Below are 26,327 nucleotides of genomic sequence, written 5' to 3'. Positions count from 1 at the left end.
GCCTGAATGCTTTTAAAACCCTCCCAGTCAGAACCCTCAAAAAAACACTTGCAAAATGACAAATTGTTATCCAGACTAAACATTGCATATGCTCATGATGTGACTATTGTGAATGATCACATTGTGACATCAATGCTGAAATTATATATTGTGCAGCCCTACTTTGGAAGGAAAACCAACGTGTGCTCTGTATTTACACACATTTTATTGTGCTTGCACAAACCTGTTTTTTGCCTAAAATATCAAGAATGTTGTGATTTCACCCCACCGTTACATTATTTTCATTTTGAGCACAATTGTTCTCATTTTATATACGTTTAAGTAAAGGTTTAAATGATATCTGGTACACTCAATATTTATTGTATATTTTACTTTTTTCCTTTCTGTAAATTGTGTGGTTGATTTTATTAGTGGTTTTCATTATTGTTTTTTGAGTGTATATTTTAGTGCTGTAAATATTGTACTTCTTTATATTATTATTATTATTATTATTTGTAGTAGTAGTAGTATTTTAAGAATGTTTCTACATTTGCAAATGTATGATTTTGATTTGCAGCTTAACCAATTTATGGAAAAACACTTTTTTTTCCAAGGGTGAGAATTAATTACTTATTTTTATTTTACATAAAATAAAATACATAGACCAATTTAGTTATTTTGGTGAATTAAGTTGGTTCCTTCAGTGCCAAATAGTGGCTTCCTCTTTCAGTGCATATAAATAAACCCAGGCGAGGACTATATATCAATTTAGAAAGCGGATTTGCACCTCTTTTGTTTGTTGCAGTCTAGAGTTTAACACAACTTTCCGCAGAGCAACAATTTATGTTTACTTTTTTCTTCCTCTTAAGTGACTTCTGGTTTCAGTTCAGGTGTAAACATAAATTTCAATGAGTTTTGCTTGAGTTTTGGTCCAGCAGGGGGTGTGATTTGTCTGCTGGAGGACGAACTCTTGTGCTCTGGGTGTGGGAGGCCCTGAACGACAGCGAGAGAAAGAGAAGGCAGTGAAAAAAGGGAAAACGAAGAGTAAAATTGCTGCAGTCATGGACTTGCGCTCAGAACTGCTCAAGTCCATTTGGTACGCTTTCACAGCTCTGGATGTGGAGAAGAGTGGAAAGGTATCCAAGTCTCAACTTAAGGTGAGCTGCAAATCTGTTATTGCACTATGATGAAACTGAGATGAGAGAGGCTGAAAATTAGGCTTCCGTAGGAGGCTGATTTTAGCTCTCTTAAAAAGAGTAACCGAAGATACTCTAATGCGAAAGGATCAGTAAAAAAAGTTTTTAAAAAATATATATGTTTTTCTATAAAGTTGCTTGAACTGCCTGCACTGTTTCCTGTGTGATCAAATAATCAAGTGCCACATGGTCTAAATATCTGGGGCACAGGTTTTTTTTACTTGCCTACTTACACAACAGCCAACCTAAGGAAACCCGTTTTTTCATGCAAATGCTGAATTCTATTATTATTTTTTTTGTAGTTTATTTTATCCATGTCATTTTTGATTATAATAATTTGCCATTTTGCATTGCAGTTTTGTGGTTTCTCATTTAGTTTTGCTAAATTACGTGTTTATCAAACATACAGTTGAAGTCAGAATTATTAGCCCCCCTGACTTATTAGCGCCCCTGTTTATTTTTTTTTTCCAAATTTCTGTTTAATGGAGGGAATATTGTTTCAGCACATTTCTAAGCATAATAGTTTTAGAAACCTATTTCTAATAACTGATTTATTTTATCTTTGTCATGATGACAGTAAAGAATATTTCAGTTGATATTATTCAAGACACCTCTGTATCGTTTAAAGTGACATTTAAAGGCTTAACTAGGTTCATAAGTTAAACTAGGCAGGTTAGGGTAATTAGGCAAGTTATTGTATAACAATGTTTTTTGTGTAAACTATCAAAAAAAAAAAACAATTAGCTTAAAGGGGCTATTAATTTTGTCCCAAAATTGTTTTTTAAAAAATGTAAAACTGCTTTTATTCTAGCCAAAATAAAACAAATAAGACTTTCTCCATAAGAAAAAATATTATCAGACATACTGTGAACATTTCCTTGCTCTGTTAAACATCATTTGGGAAATATTAAAAAAAGAAAAAAAATCAAAAGAGGGCTAATAATTCTGACTTCAGCTGTATGTATCTCCAATACATCTTGTTTTTCAATGTACAAACTTTTTTTTTTTTTTTTGCATGGATGTATAAATTGCTGCTTTAGTCTCATAAATGTGTTTAGTCCAGTCCGTATCCCTCAAGATGACCTGTTGTATTTGGTCATCGCTGAACAGTGGACGTTTGTGGTTATGAAGCGTAAATGAACTCAAACCGACCAGCTTTATATCTTCAGCTTTGAGAATGGTGGCCACCGGATGTGTGTAGTGAGATCTGTTTCTTCATAACACCTTGGTTTGGTCTACTCATCTCTTGTCCACACCGTCATTTTCAAAAAACATTTAGAGAAGTTACAGAGCAAACTTAGAGAAGTCCAATCCAGCTCTTCTTTTGCCAGAGGGCTGTTCTGGTAGTCCTTAAAATATTTAAAAGTAAATAAATATAACTTGCAATCCCATGATTGTGGATTTCATCAAACCTCAATGTAATATGGATAAACAGGCCTCTGCTTGTGATGTGCTTGCTACTTTTTCAAGGTAGCAATAATGCTTGAATTATTTATGCTTTTGAAAGAGTTGGAAATCAGAGTGCAGATGTGCTGCAAAAAGCATTTTTAAAAGATTAAATCTTTTAAAAGAAATGGTGACCGGTTGACTTGCACATAAATGTTGTGCGATTATTATTATTCAAAATTGTTTTATTATTTGAACAAGTTGTCATCTGGATTTTAATATTAAAAAATATTTAATGAATGAACCATTATATCAATGCTTATTATGTTTGTGGCATGTTCATATGCAGCTTTTTAGTGCTTGTGGAAATGGTTCAGGAAGCACGATGAATTGGTCTCTAAACCATGTAAACAATGGAAAAAAGCTGGTGTCTACTTTACAAACTGGTTTGAGTTTTGCATTAATGCAAGATCTCAGCCACAGATCAATGCAACTCTTGATGGGAAAACAATTGTAGAGATGTTGCATAACACTGGCCACAACCAATACACACTGCAATCAAAGCTAGAGGTGGTCCAGCCTAACATTAGTGTGCTGCTTTAGTTTTTTTCCCCGAGGCAGTATCCTCTTTCATTCTTTGAGTTTTTTTTTTCTTGTTATTTCTTTGTAACTGTAAATGTAAGTAAAATTGTTTATAAGCTAAATTGTTTTTATTGTACACTACCAGTCACAAATTTGTAAAGAAGTCATATCGGTCCACCAAAGCTGCGTTTATTTTTTTGTGTGTGTTAATGCATTATTACAAATGTTTATTGTTGTACAAGGCTTAAGAACAATTTCTTATTATTATCAGCAGTTTTGAAAAAAAGTTGTGCTGATCCATGGTTTTGGACACCATGATGTAATATTATATTTACATTTACCTAATATTACCTTTCATTAAAGACACGATAAAATGATCCAAAGTGACAGTGAACAATCTACAATGTTAAAAAAATTTTATTACAAATAAACATTGCTATTTTTAATTTTCTGTAGATCTGAATTCGCCAAATGAAACCAGGCTGCTAAGATTATTTATTAATAATTATATGCTAATAGTAACATCATAAAACTGAGCCAAATCTGCAGCTAGAATAATTTCTTAAGTATGGCGTGACCCTCACCACAGCAATAATGATTTTAAAACATCGAAAACAGTCATTAAAATTTTAAAATAACTTTTTCACAATATTTTTGATCCAATAAATGCAGCCCTGGTGAGCAGAAAGACTTCTTTTAAAATGTTGAATGTTTCCAAACTTTTGCTTGCACAAGTTTTGCTTTTGCTTGTTCCTCTTGAACAAAAAAGTGGAGTGCAAATGAGACCATGAAACTCCTTATTTAAAACACACCTGTTGCTCTGCAGGTCTTGTCTCATAATCTGTACACAGTTTTGAAAATCCCGCATGAAGCGGCGGCTCTTGAGGAGCATTTCAGAGATGATGACGACGGTCCCGTGTCCAGCCAGGGGTACATGCCCTACCTCAACAAATACATCCTGGACAAGGTATGCTCTCTTTGGTTTTCATACAAAGGCGTTGTGTGCAAGACGATGTGTTGTTTGTGCACAACTGTACAGTTTATCTAGCACTCAAAAACTGTGTATTTTTCAATTTTATGGCAGCCATCTTTATCTAACTTAAAGGGATAGTTCACCCAAAAATTAAATTATACCTACCATTTACTCACCCTCAAGTGGTTTCAAACCTTTATCAGTTTATTTCTTCTTTTAACACACAATAAGATATTGTGCAGAAGACTGAAAACCTGTAACCGTTGACTTCCATTGCATAAAAAACAAATACAATGGAAGTCATTGGTTACAGGTTTCCAATAGTTTTCAAAATATCTTTTAATGTTGAAAGGACTGAAACAAGAGAAGGGCTAGTAAATGATGACAGATTTTGGGTATATTGTCCCTTTAACATCAATGAGAGTTCATAATTTTAAACCTGTTTTTCTTTTTTCAACAATTATTATTAAGTTTATTGTGAGTTGTTCAGTTACTACAAGGTCTAACAAACAATCACAAATCTCTGTTGTGAGAATGAAACTGAACTAGACGACTACAGTTGTCTGTCACATACACGGTAGAAAAGAGTCATTCTGTGTTGCACATACATATCTGGGCTGTTCAGTCTTTTCATGTGTGGTTTTAGTAACTTACAGAAACGCAGATATGAGCAGTGTGTTATCTGAAGTTCACTGCCACTCAGCAGTTTTATGGTTTGCAGGCAACTCAAATGCTTGCTTTTTCCGACCTACTTACAAAAACCTTGAGTCATTTGTTTAGATTTAATGGTGGAAATTGCTAATTAATTTGGGGTCATTTCTGACACTGTGTTTAAAAGTGATAGCCTAGGGCTCATTCTCAACGAACATGTATTTGCTTCTAAAAACGCGAGACTCAGAATTCAGAAATGGTTTGAAGAAGAAATAAAGCACCGCGTAAAGCATGAGGGTGTCTGGGCTGGACACTGAAACTGATGGATGTGTGTAACACTTTTGTTACGTTACACTTGTATCTTTTGCAGTGCCTCCCATATGAGTGTTGTGTTTAAAAATGCCATGTCAAGTGAAAGGAATTTAAACTTTTGCATGCACTTATTAATGTCAGTTTTTAAGCAGTGGACCAATCAGAGGAGTTCAGAGACAAGGCAAGCGTTCCAAGCTTCTGTTGTCTGTAGCAAGTTAGCATGACAACTGTTTGCTCTGCATTCCTTACTGCTGCATTTCATGTTTTTAGATGCAAAGATGCATTCAGTGTAGATAGTCTTAAGGTGCTTTCAAACTTGCTTCAATTGCCTGGCCGGTTCACAGGTGCGCACCTGGGTTCAGAAGACACGTTCACACTAGCTAAACGTACCGTACTCTGACATCAGACGAACTTGGCTGTGGACCAAAAGTGCTAGTGTGAAAGCACCCTTAAAATGATCCTAGGCTTGACTTCTTTTGTAGGTTCACTTCTGACCACTTTCAGAGATTTGCTAGTAGGTTTAGCTAAAGCCCAGAGACCTTCAAGTGGGAGGGACTGCCACAGGTGGGCTGGGTTTAGGGTTGGTCTAAGAATAGGTGTAGTTGACATTAATAAAACATCAGGTTACTGTGAGGTGTAGACATTCATAAAGCACAATAGGTTAAGCCTGGTTTATACTTCTGCGTCAACTGACCGTCGTAACCCACGGCGCATGCAACGCGCGTAGCTGTGCATTTATACTTCTGCGCGCTGTCTCTGTTGGTCTGCATTAACACTTCCAAAACGCTTGTTGGCAGTGAGGTGTAAATGTTCCTGTGTCGAGTTTCTTCGCTGCTGTTTTGTTTTCCTGAACACTTCCGGGATGTACAAGTGACTCAAACTCGCTCATTTTGAGGCAGGAACTGGCGGACGTGCAACAACTTTAACTATGAGGTAAACACAAAACAAAACTTTTCATCCGGAGCTCCTTCACGGGACTCCACACTTGTAAACAATCGTTCCATCAGGCTTGCACCATTCACGCGGTTCTCGGTCCTGCCCAGACTCATCAGCGCTACCAAGCCGACCAATCACAGAGCTTGCGCTACGTGTCGTTGCGACGTGTAGTTACATTTTTTGAGAGGTGCACGTCAGCGACGCCGATGACCACGGCGAAGGGCTATGCGTCAGCGCCGTAGCTTTTGCCGGTGTTTGATGCAGAAGTATAAATCAGCCTTTAAACTCTGTGTCATGTAAAAGGCATTAAATCAACGAAAAACTCCAGGTTTGTACAGCCCACTCGGAGCAGGCGCTGACCTCCCTTTATACACGTCTTGAGATTCATGAATGCTTCATTCTGTAATTCATTGTGTAAACATTATGGAATATGTTTTTGAACCAGATGGATTTAAACTTTGTTGTCTGAAATCGCTACTTTAGGATGATTCAAGGATAAGTTGTCAGCCATTAAATTATTAATTATTTACACAGTTCAGTTTAAGTACATCAAGTACATCTTTTCACAACTGTTGTTCTAAAGCATCTTACAAAAGATGCTTATTAGTACATTACAATCAAAATCAGTACAGTCCAGCTGTCAACAGTATGCAACAGTGATCTGCACACTTATAATGTACTTTTTTCAAACTGTGATATCTATATATTATTAATTATATTATCTAATAAACGTAATTTCTGTATTGCAATTCACTTCACATTCATGCTGCTGGTCATAAGGGTTTGGATCAGTGCCTTTGACTATTTCCTCGTATTTTCCTTGTTTTCTACAATTGTGACAAAATAAAATAAGTTTTTTACTGTGTTTCTTTGTGTTTAGTTTCTGTAATCTGGCTCACAAATAAATTATGTCGGGTATTGTGTTTATCGCCTTTCAAATTTAAGTTATCAGTATTTGAAAGTGGACAAGAGACTAATTAAAACAGCAGGTGTATATCTCATTGCCCAGAGCAGTTTTAAAAAGTACATTAGTAAGTGAACCTCTTAGGGGCTCTATGTTTTGTTGTTCTTATCATTAATGTGCTTTTATTTCTTGATAATGTGGCATGGTTTCTCACTAAGTGTTTGTCTGCTGTCTCTAAGGTGGTGGAAGGCACGTTTGTCAAAGAGAATGTGGATGAGCTCTGCTGGACTCTTACTGCCAAGAAGAACTATCGACCCGAGGGAAAGAGTATTTTACCTGCTAAAGATGCCTTCCGCCTCTGGTGCCTGTTCATATTTCTCTCAGAGGACAGATATCCTCTGGTCATGATCCCTGATGAGGTGAGGATAATGTAGGATGACTTCTCGTGTCTCTGTACATAGAATAATAATATCTCATTTAGTCATTTGAATAGATTTTTTATGCTTTAAATAATCATAAGCCTGTGTGCAGTGAGGTAAGAGAGGTTTCGTATTTCGGTGGTTAAACAGTGGCTCCAAATATTATTGGACAATTACTTCACAATTATAAATGTATTATTTGAAATCAGAACAATTTCCATCCGAGTAGCACTTTGCAATATGGTGCCAGTTGTTTACATTAGTTAATGCATTTGTAAAATAATAATTATTTAATTTTCATGCTGGTTCCTTTCAGGGTTACATTATTTTTACAAATGAAACAAACCACAAATTAGCCATGGTTTTACTGCACAACCCATAACCTTAGTGGTGTTTAATTTGTTATAAACCTGGTTTCAAAAATGGCAGTGTTTATTGCATAAAAAATATTGTTACTACATTTGTACTTTCATAAATAGTTAATTTTCAAAAGGGAAGGGGCTGTATTTGCCCTGGTGTTGATTAGCTTTTTAGCATGCATAGACTAATGTTTATCATTTTCATTTTAACAGTAAGTTATCTTTGTTGTATTTTACCTCAAATAAGTTACATAAAATTAGTCTTTTAAATCAACCAATAATATAAACTTTCACTGTAATGGAAAATCATTATCTATTATTAATCTATATGTTATAATTATGCGTTTAATGTCAAAAAACGTTAGCAATGCAAATAAAATGTTTGTGTTCGGGGGACACAACGTTAGAGTTATACTGGCAGCCTCGAAGTTGTATTCTGGCAACACGGAGTAACGGACAAAACATGTGTTGGTACACTATATGGTGTTGGTCTACCGCGAAATATGCCTAAACAACCGGTTTAGTCATTGAAGCTGTGTATTGAATCTCATACTTACGTAATTTCAGTAACATTACAATATTTTTCCGATGACAGAGATCAGACGCGCGCGAAATTCAGTCAGTGATGCTGCGCAAACAATAAACCGCTTAGCGGTGTTTGTCTAAACACCTGTGATTGGCTACTGCGTTCCTAAACTCAACAGAGACACGTGATTGGTTGTAAGGCAAAATGCCATACTTAAAATTGTATTTGACTTAACAAAGGGCCTACACTGCATTAAACGTTTTTGAATGCTTGAAAAACATTAACGACATAACCAAACAAGAGCCCAGGGCTCTTTAAACATTTGGTCCAAAATGAGTGCAAAGTTCTTTGTTATTGCTTTTAAGTTTGTTGATTCCTCAATGAGCTTAAAATACATTTTTCATTTCAATTTTAAGACTTAGGGTTAGGGTTAGGGTTAGGGTAACCCTAAAAAATACATATAATATAAAATACATATTTTTTGTAAATATGGAATTAAGCCAACAAAAGGTTATTAGGTTTCCCAGTACTGGGTTGCAGCAGGAAGGACATCTGCTGCATAAAACATGTGTTGGATAAGTTGGCGGTTCATTCCGCTGCGATAACCCCTGATTAACAAAAAAGAGACTAAACCAAAAAGAAATTGAAAGAATGAAAAGGTGTTGGGTTTATTTTAGTTGCATTTTTACTACAAACACCTATTAATATTTGACTCCGGTGTCTAATGCCTTATGCAAAAAATAGAGCACTGAAAATATAGTTAAGATTAATATAAATGCGATAGAAATATTGTTAATTTGGCTATACTCATGGTAACTAATATAGTTATTTAACCTTAACAGACAACCAGGTTTGAATTATAATAAGAAATTCAGATAATAAACAATATATTGTTCAAAACCTATTTAGACACGAGAGCTATTTCCAGGGTGCGAATTACATAGGGCTTTGGGGGGGATTGACCCCCTTAATTAATGCTTGATCCACCCTGAAGTACATCAAAACCAGATGTGTCAACTTTTTTATAATAATAAGAAATATCTTTCTTTCAAATATACATTTGATCCCCCAAAATGGTGTATACCATTGTGAATGCATAATCTTGTCAATCAGTGCTAGAAAAAATATAATTCAACAGTCTGAAACAGTTCTAGAGCACCGATAGACTCTTTAAATATTCACAAAACATGTTTCTGGTAAAATAGGTGTTTATATTTGCATGTAGCCTAAAAAAAGAAACATTAGACACATTTGCATAGTTTGACCAGCAGTAACCTCTAAAATAGTCATTAAATATCCCTCAAAACACTGAAAACGTATACATATTATTAATTAATAACTTAAATACATTCATAAATCTGATTCACTGAAGCATGTATTACCAAACAACCACTGAAAAAAAAGTCCATGTATAATTCGCACACTGGTTATTTTATTATATACTATTTGACTTCATACAGCCTCAAAAATGGAAGTTGTTGGTTTAAACTCATTGTAAAAGTGGCTCAGAAATGTAAAGTTAGTTCTTAAGCGGAAAAAAAGACTCATTTATATGTGGTTTCTGTTGGTTTCGATTCTTGTTTTCACCTTGAAATGACGTTTCTAGGTATGACTTAAGTATCTAAATACATTTTGGGAGAACTAAAAAGTATTAAAATAGTAGGGTTTTGTCCCATCAACTGTCTGTTGACTGTTTCATTTGTGAAAACTTGTAAATCACATCAGACCTCCTTGTTAACCACAGGGCCATCAACTATGCTATTTTTAGCTTTCTAAGACTAATGATGCTGAAAGTTTGTGTTTCAGTAACATAAATCCATTTCATTATGAAATATATTCACACAAAAGACAGTATCTTTAAATTGATATAACAAATTAGCATGCAACTGTTTTTATTTTTGCTCTAATCAAATAGATGCTGCCTTTGCAGGGAAGAAGATGCTTGCTTCAAAAACACTTACAAATCCCAATGAACACTAAATATTTTTGGTAAAAAAAAAAATCTGCGGGTATTTCAGTTTCTGACATAATTATAAGACCATATCTGCTAGTAATTTCCTTATATTCATCTTCATCTTGTCTGCCTTTAATTGAGAATTAATAAACACCGCTTTATGCATTTTACCCTGTTCTTTAAATAGTTGTTGTCAGGAAACAGGGCTGGTGTTGCTGTCACTGCAGATACAGTGAGCACTAAACTGCATTATTTAACTGATAAAATTATATTAAAAGTTTTGCAAACACATTTAAGGAACTGTTTTTACATGGTTAAAAATAATCTGTCATTTTCTATCTCTCTTTGATGCGTCTGTGCTGTATGTGCTCATTTTCCCACCACCCTTGTGCCATTTCTTGTCTTGCTGCTCGGTTGATTTCCTGTGCCTCATTTTGCAACTGTTGGTAAAATGTAACTTGTGATGGTTTCACACAGGAGAAGTAAGACAGAATGGAATAAAACATGCTCCAGTACAGTTAGTACTTGCAATGTTTAAAATAAAAATCAAGCATTATTTTGGTGTACACATAAAAGCAAATGCTAGTTTAAAAATAAGAACAATCTTTAAAATCTATTGTGTTGTGAAATTTAAAAATATATGCACATTTAATAATTTAAAGCAATTTTTAATCAAAACCCAGCATTTTTAAAGCAATATTTGTGGGTTGGTTGGTTGGTAAAAGCAGCGCCTCTTCTTATCACCACAGAATCTCTCACTAAAAGTTTTAGCTTTTTTTCACAGGTTGAATATCTGCTCAAGAAGTTCTGCATGGCCATGAGTGTAGAACTAAACTACGTAGAACTGGAGGACTTCATTTCCCAAGATTCTGTTCAGCAGAATGGCTTTACTGTATGGACCTTTTTGGAAATGATGAATTCTGGGAAACTCACTCGGGGCATTGCCAAAGAAACCGTCAGCATGGCTATTGAGGAAGTGTATCGGGAAATAGTCGGTGATGTGCTGAAAGAGGTATTACGTTATTTGTTTGTATTCATATTTTTATTGATTTGTATTTTATTTGTTTCTTATGTTTTTTGTATATAACCTATAAATGTGAATGAGATAAATTTCTTATGTTCACAAAAGCTGAATTTGTTTGGATAAATGAGTCATTAGTTTTAATACAATTTTTAACTAATTTTTAACTAAATTAAATTTGGTGCTCAAGAATCATTTATTATATATTATTATAACTATTAATGTTCAGCCTTTATTGTGATAGTGTTTTGTTTTTGTTTTGTTTCCAGAATTTTTGTAATAAATAGATAATTTAATAAAACAGCTTATCTACACACTGCTATGGGGGAAAAAAGATACCACTTGAAAATATTTTGTTTTTATGGAGTTACTATTTTTACAGTTATGTTTTGAGTATTTTTATTTTATTCTGTAGATTAAAGATGATGTTTCTTTCAAAAATATATAATAATTAAATTTTATTTTGTTGTATTTTATGCATAAAATGACAACAAAAAAGTTTTCAGACATGTTTATGTTCATGTTACACACAAAACAAAAGTTTTCATTTCGAATAAATGTTTGATTGAATAACCTTGTTAACTAAATCATTAAAAAAATTATCTAATATTTTATATATTTGGATATAATGTATTAGACCTTTTATTGAGTAAAATGATTATTAATATTTGTATATTTTAAATTTAGTAAATACAGAGAATCATCAAGTGGACTCTTAATATATATATATATATACACTCACCAGCCACTTTATAACATTTACCTTACTAATACCGGGTTAGGACCCACTTTTGCCTTCAGACCTACTATAATCCTTCATTGCATAGATTCAACAAGATGACACAATGCTCAACTGGTACTAACGGGCCCAAAGTGTGCCAAGGAAATATCCCCCACACTATCACATCTACACCACCAGCCTCAACCACTGATACAAGGCAGGATGGATCCATGCTTTCATGTTGTTGGCGGCAACCATCTGCATGTCACACAGAAATCGAAACTCATCAGACCAGGCAACGTTTTTCCAGTCTTTTATTGTCCAATTTTGATGATCCTGTGCGAATTGTAGCCTCAGTTTCCTGTTCTTAGCTGACAGGAATGGCACCTGGTGTGGTCTTCTGCTGCTGTAGCCCATCCGCCTTAAGGTTGAACATGTTGTGTGTTCAGAGATGCTCTTCTGCATACCTCAATTGTAGCGAGTGTTTATTTAAGTTACTGTTGCCTTTCTATCAGCTCAAACTAGTCTGGCCATTCTCCTCTGACCTCTGGCATCAACAAAGCATTTGCGCCTACAGAACTGCTGCTCACTGGATATTTTCTCTCTTTTTTACCATTCTCTGTAAACCCTAGAGATGGTTGTGCATAAAAATCCGAGTAGATCAGCAGTTTCTGAAATACTCAGACCAGCCCGTCTGGCACCAACAACCATGCCACGTTCATAGTCACTTAAATCACCTTTCTTCCCCATTCTGATGCTCAGTTTGAACTGCAGCAGATCATCTTGATCATGTCTACATGCCTAAATGCATTGAGTTGTTGCCGTGTGATTGGCTTATTAGAAATTTGTGTAAACAAGCAGTTGGACAGATGTACCTAATAAAGTGGCCGGTGAGTGTATGACACTAATATAAAATAGCTGTATTTATTGAGTTACAAATAACATTGAAAAACTGTGTGCACATTTGTAAGTGTCTATGGGTGTATTTGACTTATTCGTAAAATCATGCTGTTTCACTCCAGGGATATCTGTGGAAGAAAGGTCAGCTGAGGAGAAACTGGACAGAGCGCTGGTTCACCCTGAGACCCAGCACTTTATTATACTTCACCAGCGAAGACCGCAAGGACCACAAAGGCAACATTCAGCTGGATGGAAACTGTTGTGTAGAGGTAAGTTGAAAATGTGGTTAGTAATGGTATCAGTGGCCTTGACGTGTGTGAGACACAAGGCTTGTCAGCATTAATAGATGCTTGTTGGCAATGTGGTTGATGAGCTGTTTCCTTCTCGGCCCATTAATTTGCAAATCAAAGTTAGCTTTTTTTTTTCAAGAGACCTCTATTTAAAAAAAATAAACCCTTAATGACCCTCACACCTTAAAGGCACACTCTTTTTGAAAATGGGGTTTTTGTACAACTCCCCCTAATTTCACCATTTTTTTAATCCATTTGCTGATCTCTGGGTCTGGCGAGAGCCAGTTTAGCTTAGCTTAGCATAGATCATTGAATCCGATTAGACCATTAGCATCTCGCTCCAAAAAAGCAGGAGCAGGGCAATGATATTATGCAGATTCTAAACAGAGGTTCAAGTGTAGGACTTGGTGCTTGGCACTATTTTTAGCTGCTGTGTAATATTGCACTTGCATTGATTATTACGCTGAAATGATAGTATAGATTAGACCTGGGCATTTTACGGCCCACGGGCCACATGACGGTCGCGAGAAAACCGAAAAGGGGGGGGAGGGGGTGACTGTTACAGATACAGATGGTCTTTTAGTGATGATCATTCCATCACTTATCCACCTCGCATTCAACCTGACTTCAGTGCACTTGTTCAGCTCAACACAGGGTATGTGTGTGTGTGTGTGTGTGTGTGTGTGTGTGTGTGTGTGTGTGTGTGTGTGTGTGTGTGTGTGTATGTATGTATGTATATATATATATATATATATATATATATATATATATATATATATATATATATATATATATATATGTATATATGTATGTATGTATGTATGTATATATATATATATATATATATATATATATATATGAATGAATGAATGAATGAATGAATGAATAAAAAAAAACTAAGGTGGAGCAATCAAACAGCCAACCCAGTGACATTTATATGAAGTTGATATTGTAATGCTGGTCTTTAAAATACTTTTTGCATAAAGTTGATTCATTTTTAAACTTTAGAGCTTTTATAATGTCTGTTGAATAGTTTCACTGTACTTTTTTTTATTTTTTATTTATTTATTTATTTATTTTTTATACAAATTAACTGTTTTGGGCTGGCCCTCTAAAACTGCCCCAGAAGTTAATGTGGCCCCTTAGATAAATTTATTGCCCACCCCTGGTATAGTTCCTTGCCATATCAATCTAGAAAATGGCAATGATCGAAATCAAAGTCTCTTTAAGGCAAGTCATTTCACTTGGTGGCCATCTTTGTTTAGTTTACTTTCTAAACGTTTGAATCACACAAAATCTGCAGAAACTCGCATCTGGTCCAAGCCCCTCCCCCAGAGAATTGTAAGCCTATGATAGATGATTGGCTCCTGCACTAGTAGGTGTGGCTTCATTTGCCATATTAATCATTACACTTTCCCCCATTGAAAACTATACGAGTGACATGTCTTGTATAGTCTATAGCAATGTCGAAACTCTTTGGTCATTTTATCGAGATGCTAATGGTCTAATCTGATTCAATAATCTATGCTAAGTTAAGCTAAAAGTGCTTCTGCCAGACACTGATATCAGCTGAATGTGTTCAAAAATGGTGAAACGCAACTGCTTAGCTCTTGGGGAGTTTAAAATGAGCCTGTTTAAATAAAGTGGAGTGTTCCTTTAAAAGAAATCCTAGCAGAGAAGCTGCAACAAAGACAGTATTATTAACAATGATGGCCAGATTTAAATGAACCCCACAGTTGTTTAGTTCACTGACAAATATTATCTTCTAAGATTTACTATGTTCAAATAAATGTTGACAATTTGTGTGTGTCTTTAGAATTTAAAATACATTTATTTATGTTTATATTTGCATTAGTGCTTTAAAGCTTAGTGTAACGTTTGCTTTTGAGTGATTCAGTCTATGGTCTGAACAACAACTCTAAACATCCGATTGTAAATTTTTTTGATAGTGGGTGGTGCTTATAAAAAAAAAAAGCAGAAATGCTAGAAGAAATATGCTTAATGCTGGAAGATCAAAATAGAGTGACCCCTTTAAATCTTTAGTGGCCCCTGGTGGGTGTTGCAAATTTCAAGTTAGGAACTAATACTGTGAAAGACCTGGTGCAGTTGCAATGTGAGCTGCATGCAATGCTTTTTAATGCACACACCAAACCCCCACCCCTAGCCCTACCATTCCGCTGACTTCACAAGCACCTTTAAGTGCAATTGTCTGACATTACAAGTTCAAGACATGCAGTTTCAGCTTGCATAATCAAGGCTGCTCAGTTCACAACTGTAATGAATGTAATATGGTGCTGTGATGTATGTAATAATGCTTCATGTTGAATTGAAGGTTCTTCCTGACAGAGATGGGAAGAGGTGCATGTTCTGTCTGAAGACGCTCACCAAGACTTACGAACTCAGCGCGTCAGACACCAAACAGAGGCAGGAGTGGACTACAGGTCTGCACACAACATTATTTGGCTTAGTCATTTGTCAGGTCATGTATCTTACTTCAAATGTGACTGTGTAAACTATAAAGAGGTGATTATTTCCCTGTCTAGTGTCCCTCTTTTCAAAAGACGCTCAATCAGTCACTGTTTTAATCTTTATATATTGTAGATGTTGTAATTTAAACTTATTTAAACATACATATATATATATATATATATATATATATATATATATATATATATATATATATATATATATATATATATATATATACACACATTTTTTTATTGTTGTATTATCACTGTGGTTTTCTGGTGTAACGCCTTGTCAAGGGAAACCTGTGACATTTCGAAGGTTGAATTTTTACTCACTTGATGTTTCGTGAGACCATCTAAAATGAAACTGCAAACAGGAAAAGCTTTTTTTTTTCTTTTAAAGTGTGATGGACTTTACCTTGTTAACTTTCACCTTGTGGGTCATAATATCGTTGCAAAAAATGCTTATAATGTCATGACGATATTAAGGTGACTTTTTTTTTTTAGATTTCAGCATAATATAAATTACCTGCTACAGCCATGAGACTAAATCAAGTGCAAAAAAACATATCACCTTAAAACAACTTCTTAAAAAGTTGCATTTTTTAATTTATTTATTTTTATTATTATATTTTATTTAATAATATTTAGAGATTACCTACATTTAAAAAATGTTTTTAGACGTAAATAAGATTTGTGTATTTTAATTGCACGTAAAAATATCATCCATTTGGATTACAGAAGCCTCTATTATCCATAAGTAATGTCATATTTTGCTTTTGGGAGTTTCCAACAACAGGCTGATATCTAATTATTACCTAATTATCCCAAAGACTCTTATATGATTCGTTCAGCAATTATAAAGAGTTAACCAGATACAGTACAAGCGGTTACAGTAACAAAACACAATTAAATACATAATTTGCAAGCTAGAGAAAACAAGGAGGCAACCATTTTAATCGCACTTAAGCTACTTACACTTGTGTAATAGAGGAAGTAACTGATCCATGAACTGTGTACTGTAAAGTTTCTGTCAAAGTCCCATACATCAGTAGTCTTTTCTGATCCTTCCTTTAACAAACGGCCGATGAATCCCCAATTGTAAGCATGTAGATTGCTGAAGCACTCGTCAGAAAAATGACGAGTACACATAGGCTGGGGCTATAATGCTGAGGTATTTTTGCAAAAATAAACTTCAACCACTGACTCTTCACAGCCTCATCAGGGACAATAACACTAACTTTCCCTCGCACTTAAGAGAACAGCATGTGACTTGATTCAACCGGGATCTCTGCTACAGGACTTGTCTTCTTTTTTTTCTTTCTACAGTGTTTGTGTGTGGGGCCGGGGTTTAAATTTTCCCAGATCTGCGCATGCAGCAAGTGGGCAGGGCTTGAGTTCCGTATCAACGTCACGCTGGCACAGCTAAAGAATCATTACAGCAGTGATTCATTCGAACCACTATGAATCAACTCTTTTAGAGCTGAATCAATAGTTTTAAACATGGTGCATCTTCAGATTTAAGCCTTAGCTGGATTATTATCTTCACTTAGGGCTGTGTTACACACTGCATGGAAGTTAATTTTTAAAAACCCATTATAGGGGTTCTTCAATAGCATCTTCTTAATTAATATATTGTGTGAAGTATGGAGCTGCGATAATTTTGCCTCCAAACATTAAGTAAACCAATCTCATATAATTTAACGTACTACATATTATTTCTACAGCTGCTTATATTTTTACCATATTCATATGTTTTAACCGATTAAAATTATGGAGCCAAATCAAGTCTCAAAAATAATATATTTGCATTCATAAAATTCATAAATGCACAGCACAATTCATAAATTCAGAAGAAAAAAAGAAAAGATATTTTTCCAAATGCTCACACATCTGCATCTTACATTAACACATTTAAAATGTTTACACATTAATGTGTAAATTAAGTTCTTGGATTACTTTTCTTATGCATTTATGTATTATGTTAGATGTGTTTATGAACTACTGAATGTGCATTTGATTTGTACACACTTTTTTTTTTTTTGGAAGATATACTGTTTAGCCATTCGTGGTCAAGTTTTTAATCCACCAATCAAAACGCTCCTTATTGAACAAAGTCAAGAAGCTCCACCATTTAATTATTATTATCACGTTCATGCCGGTTTCGCCCACAGCCCAAACACATGCGCTATAGGTGAATTGGGTAAGCTAAATTTTAGGTAGTGTATGTGTGTGAATAAGTGTTTGGGTGCTTCCTAGTAATGGGTTGCAGCTGAAAGGGCATCCGCTGCGTAAAACATATGCTGAATAAGTTGACGGTTCATTCCGCTGTGGTGACCCCAGATTAATAAAGGGACTATAAGCCATTAAAGCCATATAGAGAATGAATGAATGAATAAATGAGTGCTATAGCAACAGCCACATAACTATACCAAGTGCAAAAACATCTCACAACATGCTAGCATCATGACATGAATAAAACATTTATATAAGTGTTTATATTGTTTTATTTAAATTTTTGCACCAGCTATCCAGACTGCGATTCGGCTGTATGTGGAGGGTAAAACATCTCTTCATAAGGACCTGAAGCTGAAACGGCGGGATCAGCGGGAGCAGAGGGAGAAGAGACGGGAGGCGAAGGAGCAGGAGCTGCAGCGTCTGCGGGCCTTGCAGGAGGAGCGGGAGAGGAAGATGGCGGAGTTGGAGCTGCTGAAGGAGGCGCAGAGGCAAGCGCAGGCCATGCTGGAGCAAGACGAACAGCGCAGGCGACAACAACACGAACAGCTTCATCAGGCTCTGGAGATCCAGCTCAAAGAGGCTGAGGAGGTGAGTTCTTTCTGTCTGTCTGCCTGTTTGTTGTTCTTTCTCTCTGTCAGTTGTTCTAGCTCTCTATCTGTTGTTCTATCTATCTGTCAGTTGTTCTATCTGTCTGTTGTTCTGTCTCTTTGTGTTGTATATCTCTCTGTATTTCATCTCTGTCTGTTCTATCTCTCTCGTTGTTCTTTCAATCTGTCTATTGTTCTATCCATCTGTCTCTGTCTGTTGTTTTATCTATCTGTCAGTTGTTCTAGCTCTCTGTCAGTTGTTCTAGCTCTCTGTTTGTTGTTCTATCTCTTTGTGTTGTATATCTCTTTGTTTTTTGTTCCATCTCTCTGTCTGTGGTTTTACTTCTCTGTCTAATGTTCTGTCAATCTGTCTGTTGTTCTATCTATCAGTCTCTGTCTGTTGTTCTATCTGTCCATTGTTCTATCTATCAGTTGTTCTACCTATTTGTTTGTTGTTCTATCTATCTGTCTCTGTTGTTTTATCTATCTGTCTCTGTTGTTTTATCTATCTATCAGTTCTATCCGTCAGTTTTTCTCTCTGTCTATTGTTCTGTCAATCTGTCTGTTGTTCTATCTACCGGTTTCTGTCTATCTGTCAGTTGTTCTATCTGTCAGTTGTTCTACCTATTTGTCTGTTGTTCTATCTATCTGTCTCTGTTGTTTTATCTATCTATCAGTTCTATCTGTCAGTTTTTCTCTCTGTCTGTTGTTCTATCTCTGTTTTGTATATCTCTGTTGTTCCGTCTGTCTGTTGTTCTATATAACTCTCAGTTGTTCTATCTGTCAGTTGTTCTAGCTCTGTCTGTTGTTCTGTCTGTCAGTTGTTTTGTCTTTGTCTGTTGTTCCATCTCTGTTAGTTGTTCTGTCTGTCAGTTGTTTTGTCTTTGTCTGTTGTTCTATCTTTGTTAGTTGTTCTGTCTGTCAGTTGTTTTGTATCTGTCTGTTGTTCTATCTCTGTTAGTTGTTCTGTCTGTCAGTTGTTTTATCTCTCTGTCTGTTGATATATCTGTCAGTTGTTGTATCTGTCGGTTGTTCTGACTTTCTATCTCTTGTTCTATCTCTGTCTGTTGTTCTGTTTGTTGTTTCGTCTCTGTCTGTTGTTCTATCTCTGTGTTGTTCTACCACTGTTTGCTGTTTCTTCTCTGTCTTTATGTTCTAGCTCTCTGTCAGTTGTTCAGTCTATCTCTGTCTGTTGTTTTGTCTCTGTCGTTGTTCTATTTCTTTGTCTGTTTTATCTCTGTCTGTTGTTCTATCTCTCTGTCTGTTGTTCTATCTCTCTGTCTGTTGTTCTATCTGCAACTTGTTCTATCATTTTGTTGTTCTATCTATCCGTTTATCCATCCATCCATCCGTATGTTTAGTTCTGTCTGTCTGTCTATTTTTTGTTTACAGTCTATCCATTTGTCTATTTAGTCATTCTTTCTGTTAGTAAGCCCAATAAATGCAGTAACTTCAACTCAAACCAGTAAAATTCACTAAAAATATGACAAAAATAGTTTAATCTTATTAACTGATTAAATTGAAAGTAACAAAAACATTTGTTGTCATGACTTCTTGTCATCGTTTTTTATTTGTATGTTTTTGGTCAAAACATTTAAACAAGACTTGTTTATATGTCTCCATTCAAAATTTACCTCCACACACGTAATTATTTATTTATTTTTTTTACTTTAAAAATTTGACTACATAATTTTCAATTAATCAAATTTTTGCTTCCTTACATTTAAATACAAACATGTCTGCCTCGTGTTGGCCATCTCAGTTCAGATTCACTTCAAATCCAGAAACTGAGTTAGTAAATTAAAGGCACTCTAAATAAATTTCTGGATAAAGATAAAGATTTCTGTGTGTGTGCAGGCACGAGCAAGCATGCAGGCAGAGATGGCGCTGAAGGAGGCAGAGGCTGAGAAACAGAGAACACGTATCAGAGAACTGGAGGCCATGCAGCAGCGGCTAGAGGATGCGTTACAGCAGGAAATCAAAGCAAGGCAGGACGAAGAAGCCTTCCGCTACGCACAAGCTCGGTGAGCAGCAGCACGCAAACACGGTTGTGTAATACACACATGCTCAGTGAGCTGAGAAACATCATAGTCTAAAAGTTCATCAGCGTTAAATTGTGTCCGGTTAGGGAGGAATTAATCAAGAGGAAGTAACCAGAGGAAGTCGTGCACAGGAACAAGCTCTTTTAACATAAATATGTTTATTCAGGAAAATTTAAATGTGTGAATGCACTCCAAGAGGAAAAGCAAATTCTGTTTCTATTTGCTAAAGACAATCAGTCTACTTCCGTTTCAAATTTGTTTGCTATACAATGCAAAACCTATATTGCTATACATGCAAAACCCTTTTGTAAACAAAAAAACCTGTTGCATCTAAATGCTTGCAATTGAATGCAGAAGTCTGATACCACATTGAATATAATGGATAAAAAATATGCATTCATTCATTAATTTTCCATTGGTTTAGTTCCTTTATTTATCAGGGGTTGCCACAGTGGAATGAACTGCCATATTCAGCATGTGATTTATGCAGCGGATGCCCATCTAGCCGCAACCCAGCACTGGGAAAATTCTTAAACTTTCACATTCACACTTATACACTTTGGCCAATTTAGCTTATGCAGTTCACCTATACCTCATGTCTTTGGACTGTGGGGGAAACCAGAGAAAACCCACACAAACACAGGGAGAACATGCAAACTCCACACAGAAACACCAACTGACCCAACCAGGGCTTGAACCTGCGACCTTCTTGCTGTGAGGAGACAATGCTAACCTCTCATGAAAAAAAGATTCATTTGTACTTAAAAATAAAATTTTAGGATTTGGAATGATTAAATAATAATAAATCCTAAATATATTTAAGATTCTATGATGTATTTATGAATTAAACTGTATTTTTTAATGTTTTCATAGTTCCTAAAACTATTGGTGAGCATACCTTTTTTTTGGCATGTGCACACTGTAGGAAATGAGAATGCGTTTAGTCATACAAACATCATTTGGGAGTACGAAAGTAGCTCCTACTTCAGTAGGGTCTAACATAGCACAATAGGAACTACCAGTGGTATCTATCTCCATTTTCACATACACACAACAAAATGAAAACAGGTTTGATCATCGTGTCCTCATCCTCCAACTGCTTATTTTGTTGAACGTAGAGTTTCAATGTTACTATCAGCTGACCCTTTTCACTTCAGAGTAGATGGTGTGAATGCAACCAGGAAAATTATTATTCTCTAATGGCTAGTTCCTCTAACAACCCAGTGAAAATGCCTCTATTGATCATGTCTCAACTATAGTGCTGTTGCTTCAAACTGAGCACAAAATGCTCCGTTCCAATGTCAATTTCTGTGTTAGTAGTTCACTTTTTAATGTACAATGATCTGCCCAAGCGTTGTAGTGCTTGATTGCATGGTGTGGTTTACTGATTCAGATTACTGGCTGAGGAAGAAGAGAAGATGAAGGCTCTTATGGGTCTCCGTGAGGAGCAGGAGGAGTATATCCAGCGGGCCCAACGGGAGAAGCAAGAGCTACGGCAAGAGATGGAAAGCAAATCTCGGGCTCTGGAGGAGGCACAGAGGCAGCTAGAGGAGACCAGGGCCAATCGCTACAGAGTAGACCAAGATGTGGTGGTCAGTTACTCTATGGGTCTCTATCCTACACTGGGTCTCTGCAAGGGCTTAAAATGTCTTGCATTTCAATAACAAAATTTTAGGCTATAAAAAAGTCTTTTAAGGGCACCTATGAGGAAAACAAATTTTTTTAAGCTGTTTGGACATGACTGTAGGTATTGTGTGTCCACAGTCATATTGATATAAAGATAAGTCTAGATATAAAGACAATAAGTCTATTTTTTTAATATCCTGATGTTATAATAGGATCCAAATCCCTCCCATTTTAAGGCCCACCGCAATGTGATGTAGGAGTGAGGTTGCCCTGCCCACTGAATTGATTGACACTCACGTATTAACATGTCTCTGTAGTAACGCATATAATCATATCAACAAGACAGGACGTGCACAAAACAACTGGGATTAAAAGATCTGTTCAGCGCTGTGTGATCATCAATCATCATCAAATGTGATCAAGAATGAGTTTTACAAGTTTAAAAACGTTTAAGTCTTAAGTCCCGTTTTGTGGACGTTAACAGGTTTATTTTGTACATTAACATAATGGATATCGATACAGCAGTGGATATTAAAGTGCATCCTTTCACATTTGCCATGTGAAGTTAAATGGGTGTGCTGTGTGTGTCCGCTGTGTGTGTGTGACTCATCGGTGTAACTCCAAAACAAATACATCAAATAATGATTGGGAAAGTTCTTACTCTAGTATGTATCACCAACGTTCTATGAGATCTGCTTCCTCCATGTCTGTCACTGTGCTGTTCATCTGATGCATGCAGCCAGAGATTTAGGCACATTGTGACAGGCAAGTGTGAACGATGGGCGAGGAGAACTAGCATTAAAGGTGCAGGCCACAAAAACAGCTGCATTGTGTTTAGAGCAGAAATTTCCAATATTCTGAAAGGTATAATAAATAATCTAATGGGTGTTTTGAGCTAAAACTTTACAGACACATTCTGGAGACACTAAAGAATTCTCTTAAATCTTGAAAAAGAGTAAAATAGGTGCCCTTTAAATTCACTGAAATACTGTCTTGAGGTCTTAATTAATTTAAAAACGGTCATATTTTTCATTTGTCCTGGTAAAGCTACCCAATCGGACCAAAACCCATAGTCACCAACAATACAGCTCAACTTTATTAAACTTTATTTTTTCTATTTTTAACTCTATTTACCCATACGGTTTAATTGTCATTCCTACAATAACATTTATTTAAAAGTTATCCATGTATTTATAGATAATATAGACAATATATGGTCTGAACTTAACAGACCATGCTTAGATTATTATAATTTTTAAAGGGCACCTTTGATGAAAATCCTCTTTTGTAAGCTGTTTGGACAGAACTGTGTGTTTGTATAGTGTGTCCACAGTCATATTAGAGTGATAAAGACACAATAAGCCCCCCCCCCCCCCCCTTTTTTTTTTTTTTTTTTAATTTCATGACATTAATATAGCATACAAATCCCTCCCATTTTGAGGCCTACCACAACGTAATGTACAAGTGCGGTTTCCCCACCCACCGAATTGATTGACAGCCATGTATACAGTGCAATAGCCTAGTTAGCGCGTCGACATATGGTGCAGTACCACGTCAGGGCGGCCCGAGATTGAATCCCGGCTCGAAGACATTTCCCTACCCTACCCCCCTCTCTCTCTCTCCAACTTCAATTCCTGTCTAATTACTGTACTATCTAATAAAGGCAAAAAGGCATAAAAAAAAATCTTTAAAAAAAAAAAAGATCTGTTCAGCTCTCTATTCAGCAGCACCTGAAGGTTTTATGAGTTTTACAAGTTTAAAACGTTTCTAAAACAGTGCATGTTTGTAATAAAGACTCTGCGTAATTCATCACCACAGCCACATAGTGTCAATACAATTATAAAGGAACTTAAGGACTTAAATCAGGCTTATGTTGTACATTAACATAACGGATGCCCATAAAGCAGTGGATATTAATGTGTATCCTGTCACATTTGCAGTGCAAAAACAGTTCAAAGCTAAACGTGTGTGTAAGGATGTGCACGTGCACAAACTTTATAGCGACATTGTGTGTGACACATTGTTGTAGAAAGGCTTGAATTAACTCCACAACAAATACATCAAATAGCCGTTGGAAATGTTCTTACTGTAGAAAGGGTGACCTGCTTCATTTTTGTTTGTCTCTGTGCTGCTTATGCGTGAGATGCAGCAGGAGAAGCTACACCAATCATAGCAATAGTAAGTGATCTCTTTGGCTTGGACACGCACATGGGATCGCTGGGCGTGGAAAACCAGCTCATTTGCATTAAAGGCACAGGCAACAAAAACAGCTACAAAGTCAAAACAGCTCAAATTTACAAAATACACAAAGGTATAATAAATGATCTGATGGGTTTTTTGAGCTGAAACGTTACAGACACAAAATAATCTTAAATCTTGATAAAGGGGTAAAATAGGTCCCCTTTAAAGCTCGTCAATTATTATTATTATTTAAAGAAAAGCTATTTTGAAAACAAAAAGTGTATGTGTGCAACTAGAGTTCGCTTGTTTTTAAACATTATTTTAAAAATTATGTGGCTAAGAAATGTCTAATTTGAATTTTTTTGTTGGGCAAGTTTGGCCTTCAAAAAATAATGCTTAGCTTTTAGCCTTAGTTTTAAGTCTGAAATTTCATTAACTTGGTAAAGCCTGCAGAAACCTTGCTTACAGAACCAAAACTTCTGATAAGTGATTCATTTTTTGCCCTCATTAGTATTGTCATTTATTCAATGATGTACTACTTTACCTTATTTGATCTGCATCTTTTATTCTGACAGGCTGCTCAAAGGAAGCTTCGTCAGGCAAGCACCAATGTTAAACACTGGAACGTTCAGATGAACAGATTAATGCATCCCATTGGACCAGGAGGTATGCATGTTTTAAAGACACAGTGCAATTCATGATTATGTGCTACAGCCTTAATATTCCATGGTGTGAATTCGGAAATTGATGTTGATTTCCTCCGGGTGCTCCGGTTTCCCCCACAGTCCAAAGACATGCTATACAGGTGAATTGAATAAGCTAAATTGTCCGCAGTGTGTGTGTGTGTGTGTGTGTGTGTGTGTGTGTGAATGCAAGAGTGTATGGATGTTTCCCAGTGTTGGGTTGCGGCTAAAAGGGCATCCGCTGCGTAAAACATATGCTGGAAAAGTTGGAGGTTCATTCCGCTGTGGCCACCACTTATTAATAAAGGGACTAAGCCGAAAGAAAATTAATGAATGAGAAAATTCAAATGTGGCTTTTCTTAATTTGGTATTTCAGCAAGTAGTAGCAGTAATGCAAAACATAGTGTGGGATGCAATCTAGGTCTGCATCACTCATTCTCACTGTGGTTTCAGAAAACAAATGCACATAACCTCATTCCCTTAAAACAGCCCTGTCAAATACATCTGTTGTTTTAGCAGTGTGATGCTACCGTTAAGCATTTTACTCTAACCTCTAACTTCCCTTTATTTTTTTCACCTCCTGTTTGCTTTCATCTAGAAAAGCGTTCCTCGGGTGGATCTTTCTCCAGCTTTCGCATCCCTTCACAGAAAGATCCAGCATTGCGTCAGAAGCAGAAATCAGAGGAGCAGGACGAGGAAAGCAAAGAAAACATGGAAAGTAGAGGAGGGTGTGAAGCAGACAGGCGCTTGTCTACAAACGGACAAATGGAAATACCTTAACCTCAGAAGGAAAAAAAATCTCGCATTCTCACTGCTAAGACTGATTTGAATGAAAGGAAGTTGTTTTTAAAAGGCGCCAAGACCTCAATCGTGATGCTTTTTATTACTGTCATTGTTTGTTAATATTCCGTTTTTATACACTTCATTAAGTGAAACGTGTTGTACTGTAGTTGTTACATAATTATCTGATTGACTCATGAGTTTCTTGTGTAGAGTAAGATGTACGCTGAATAAATTTTGAAGTATTTTCAGTATGTGTGCATTGCAGCAAAAAAAGGAACTGGTGGTCTAATCTGTAGCATCAGAATACTTGTTTTTGAATGTGAGATTTGCAAAGGCTCATGCGTGTAAACTGGATTTCTTGCGAGGGAGGAACATGTTGAAGAGCTGAAGCGTCTGTGGTTTTGAGAACTTCCTGCTTCTGCAGTCAGATAACAAAACCTATGAAGACAACTGTGTGGCACTCACGTACCTTAAAGTAGCGTAACTTAAAATTTAGCAATCCAATACTAATAGTAAACTAAAATAAAGACCAAAGCATAACACTTTTACAGACATTTCGTATACAAAAAGTCATACATTTTAAGACAATAACTTGCATTGTGCTAGGTCT

General features: G+C 36.0%; 1 protein-coding gene and 1 long non-coding RNA gene across 3 annotated transcripts; one reads left to right on the top strand and one right to left on the bottom strand.

Annotated features, from left to right (window-relative positions):
• Positions 1-951: 951 nt before the first annotated feature.
• Positions 952-25,990, top strand: def6a (DEF6 guanine nucleotide exchange factor a). 2 transcript variants are annotated; one of them, NM_201040.1, is given in 11 exon segments: positions 952-1,136; positions 3,970-4,110; positions 7,159-7,338; positions 10,962-11,189; positions 12,942-13,088; positions 15,442-15,550; positions 18,105-18,403; positions 20,260-20,426; positions 21,838-22,036; positions 24,827-24,917; positions 25,533-25,990. In NM_201040.1, coding segments are annotated over 11 exon segments (1,839 nt in total). In that variant the 5' UTR covers positions 952-1,040; the 3' UTR covers positions 25,715-25,990.
• LOC147835537 (uncharacterized) lies at positions 4,571-8,335 on the bottom strand. Its single transcript, XR_015497688.1, has 3 exons — positions 8,255-8,335; positions 6,302-7,370; positions 4,571-5,759 (listed from the first exon to the last, which is right to left on the bottom strand). It is a non-coding gene; the product is annotated as an uncharacterized LOC147835537 (long non-coding RNA).
• Positions 25,991-26,327: the final 337 nt, after the last annotated feature.

Source organism: Danio rerio, chromosome 8 (genome assembly GCF_052040795.2).
Source record: "Danio rerio strain M-AB ecotype USA chromosome 8, GRCz13ab, whole genome shotgun sequence".
Classification (NCBI taxonomy): Eukaryota; Metazoa; Chordata; class Actinopteri; order Cypriniformes; family Danionidae; genus Danio; species Danio rerio.
The sequence above is the reverse complement of the archived record's forward strand: the minus strand, read 5'-3'. Positions and strand labels throughout refer to the sequence as shown.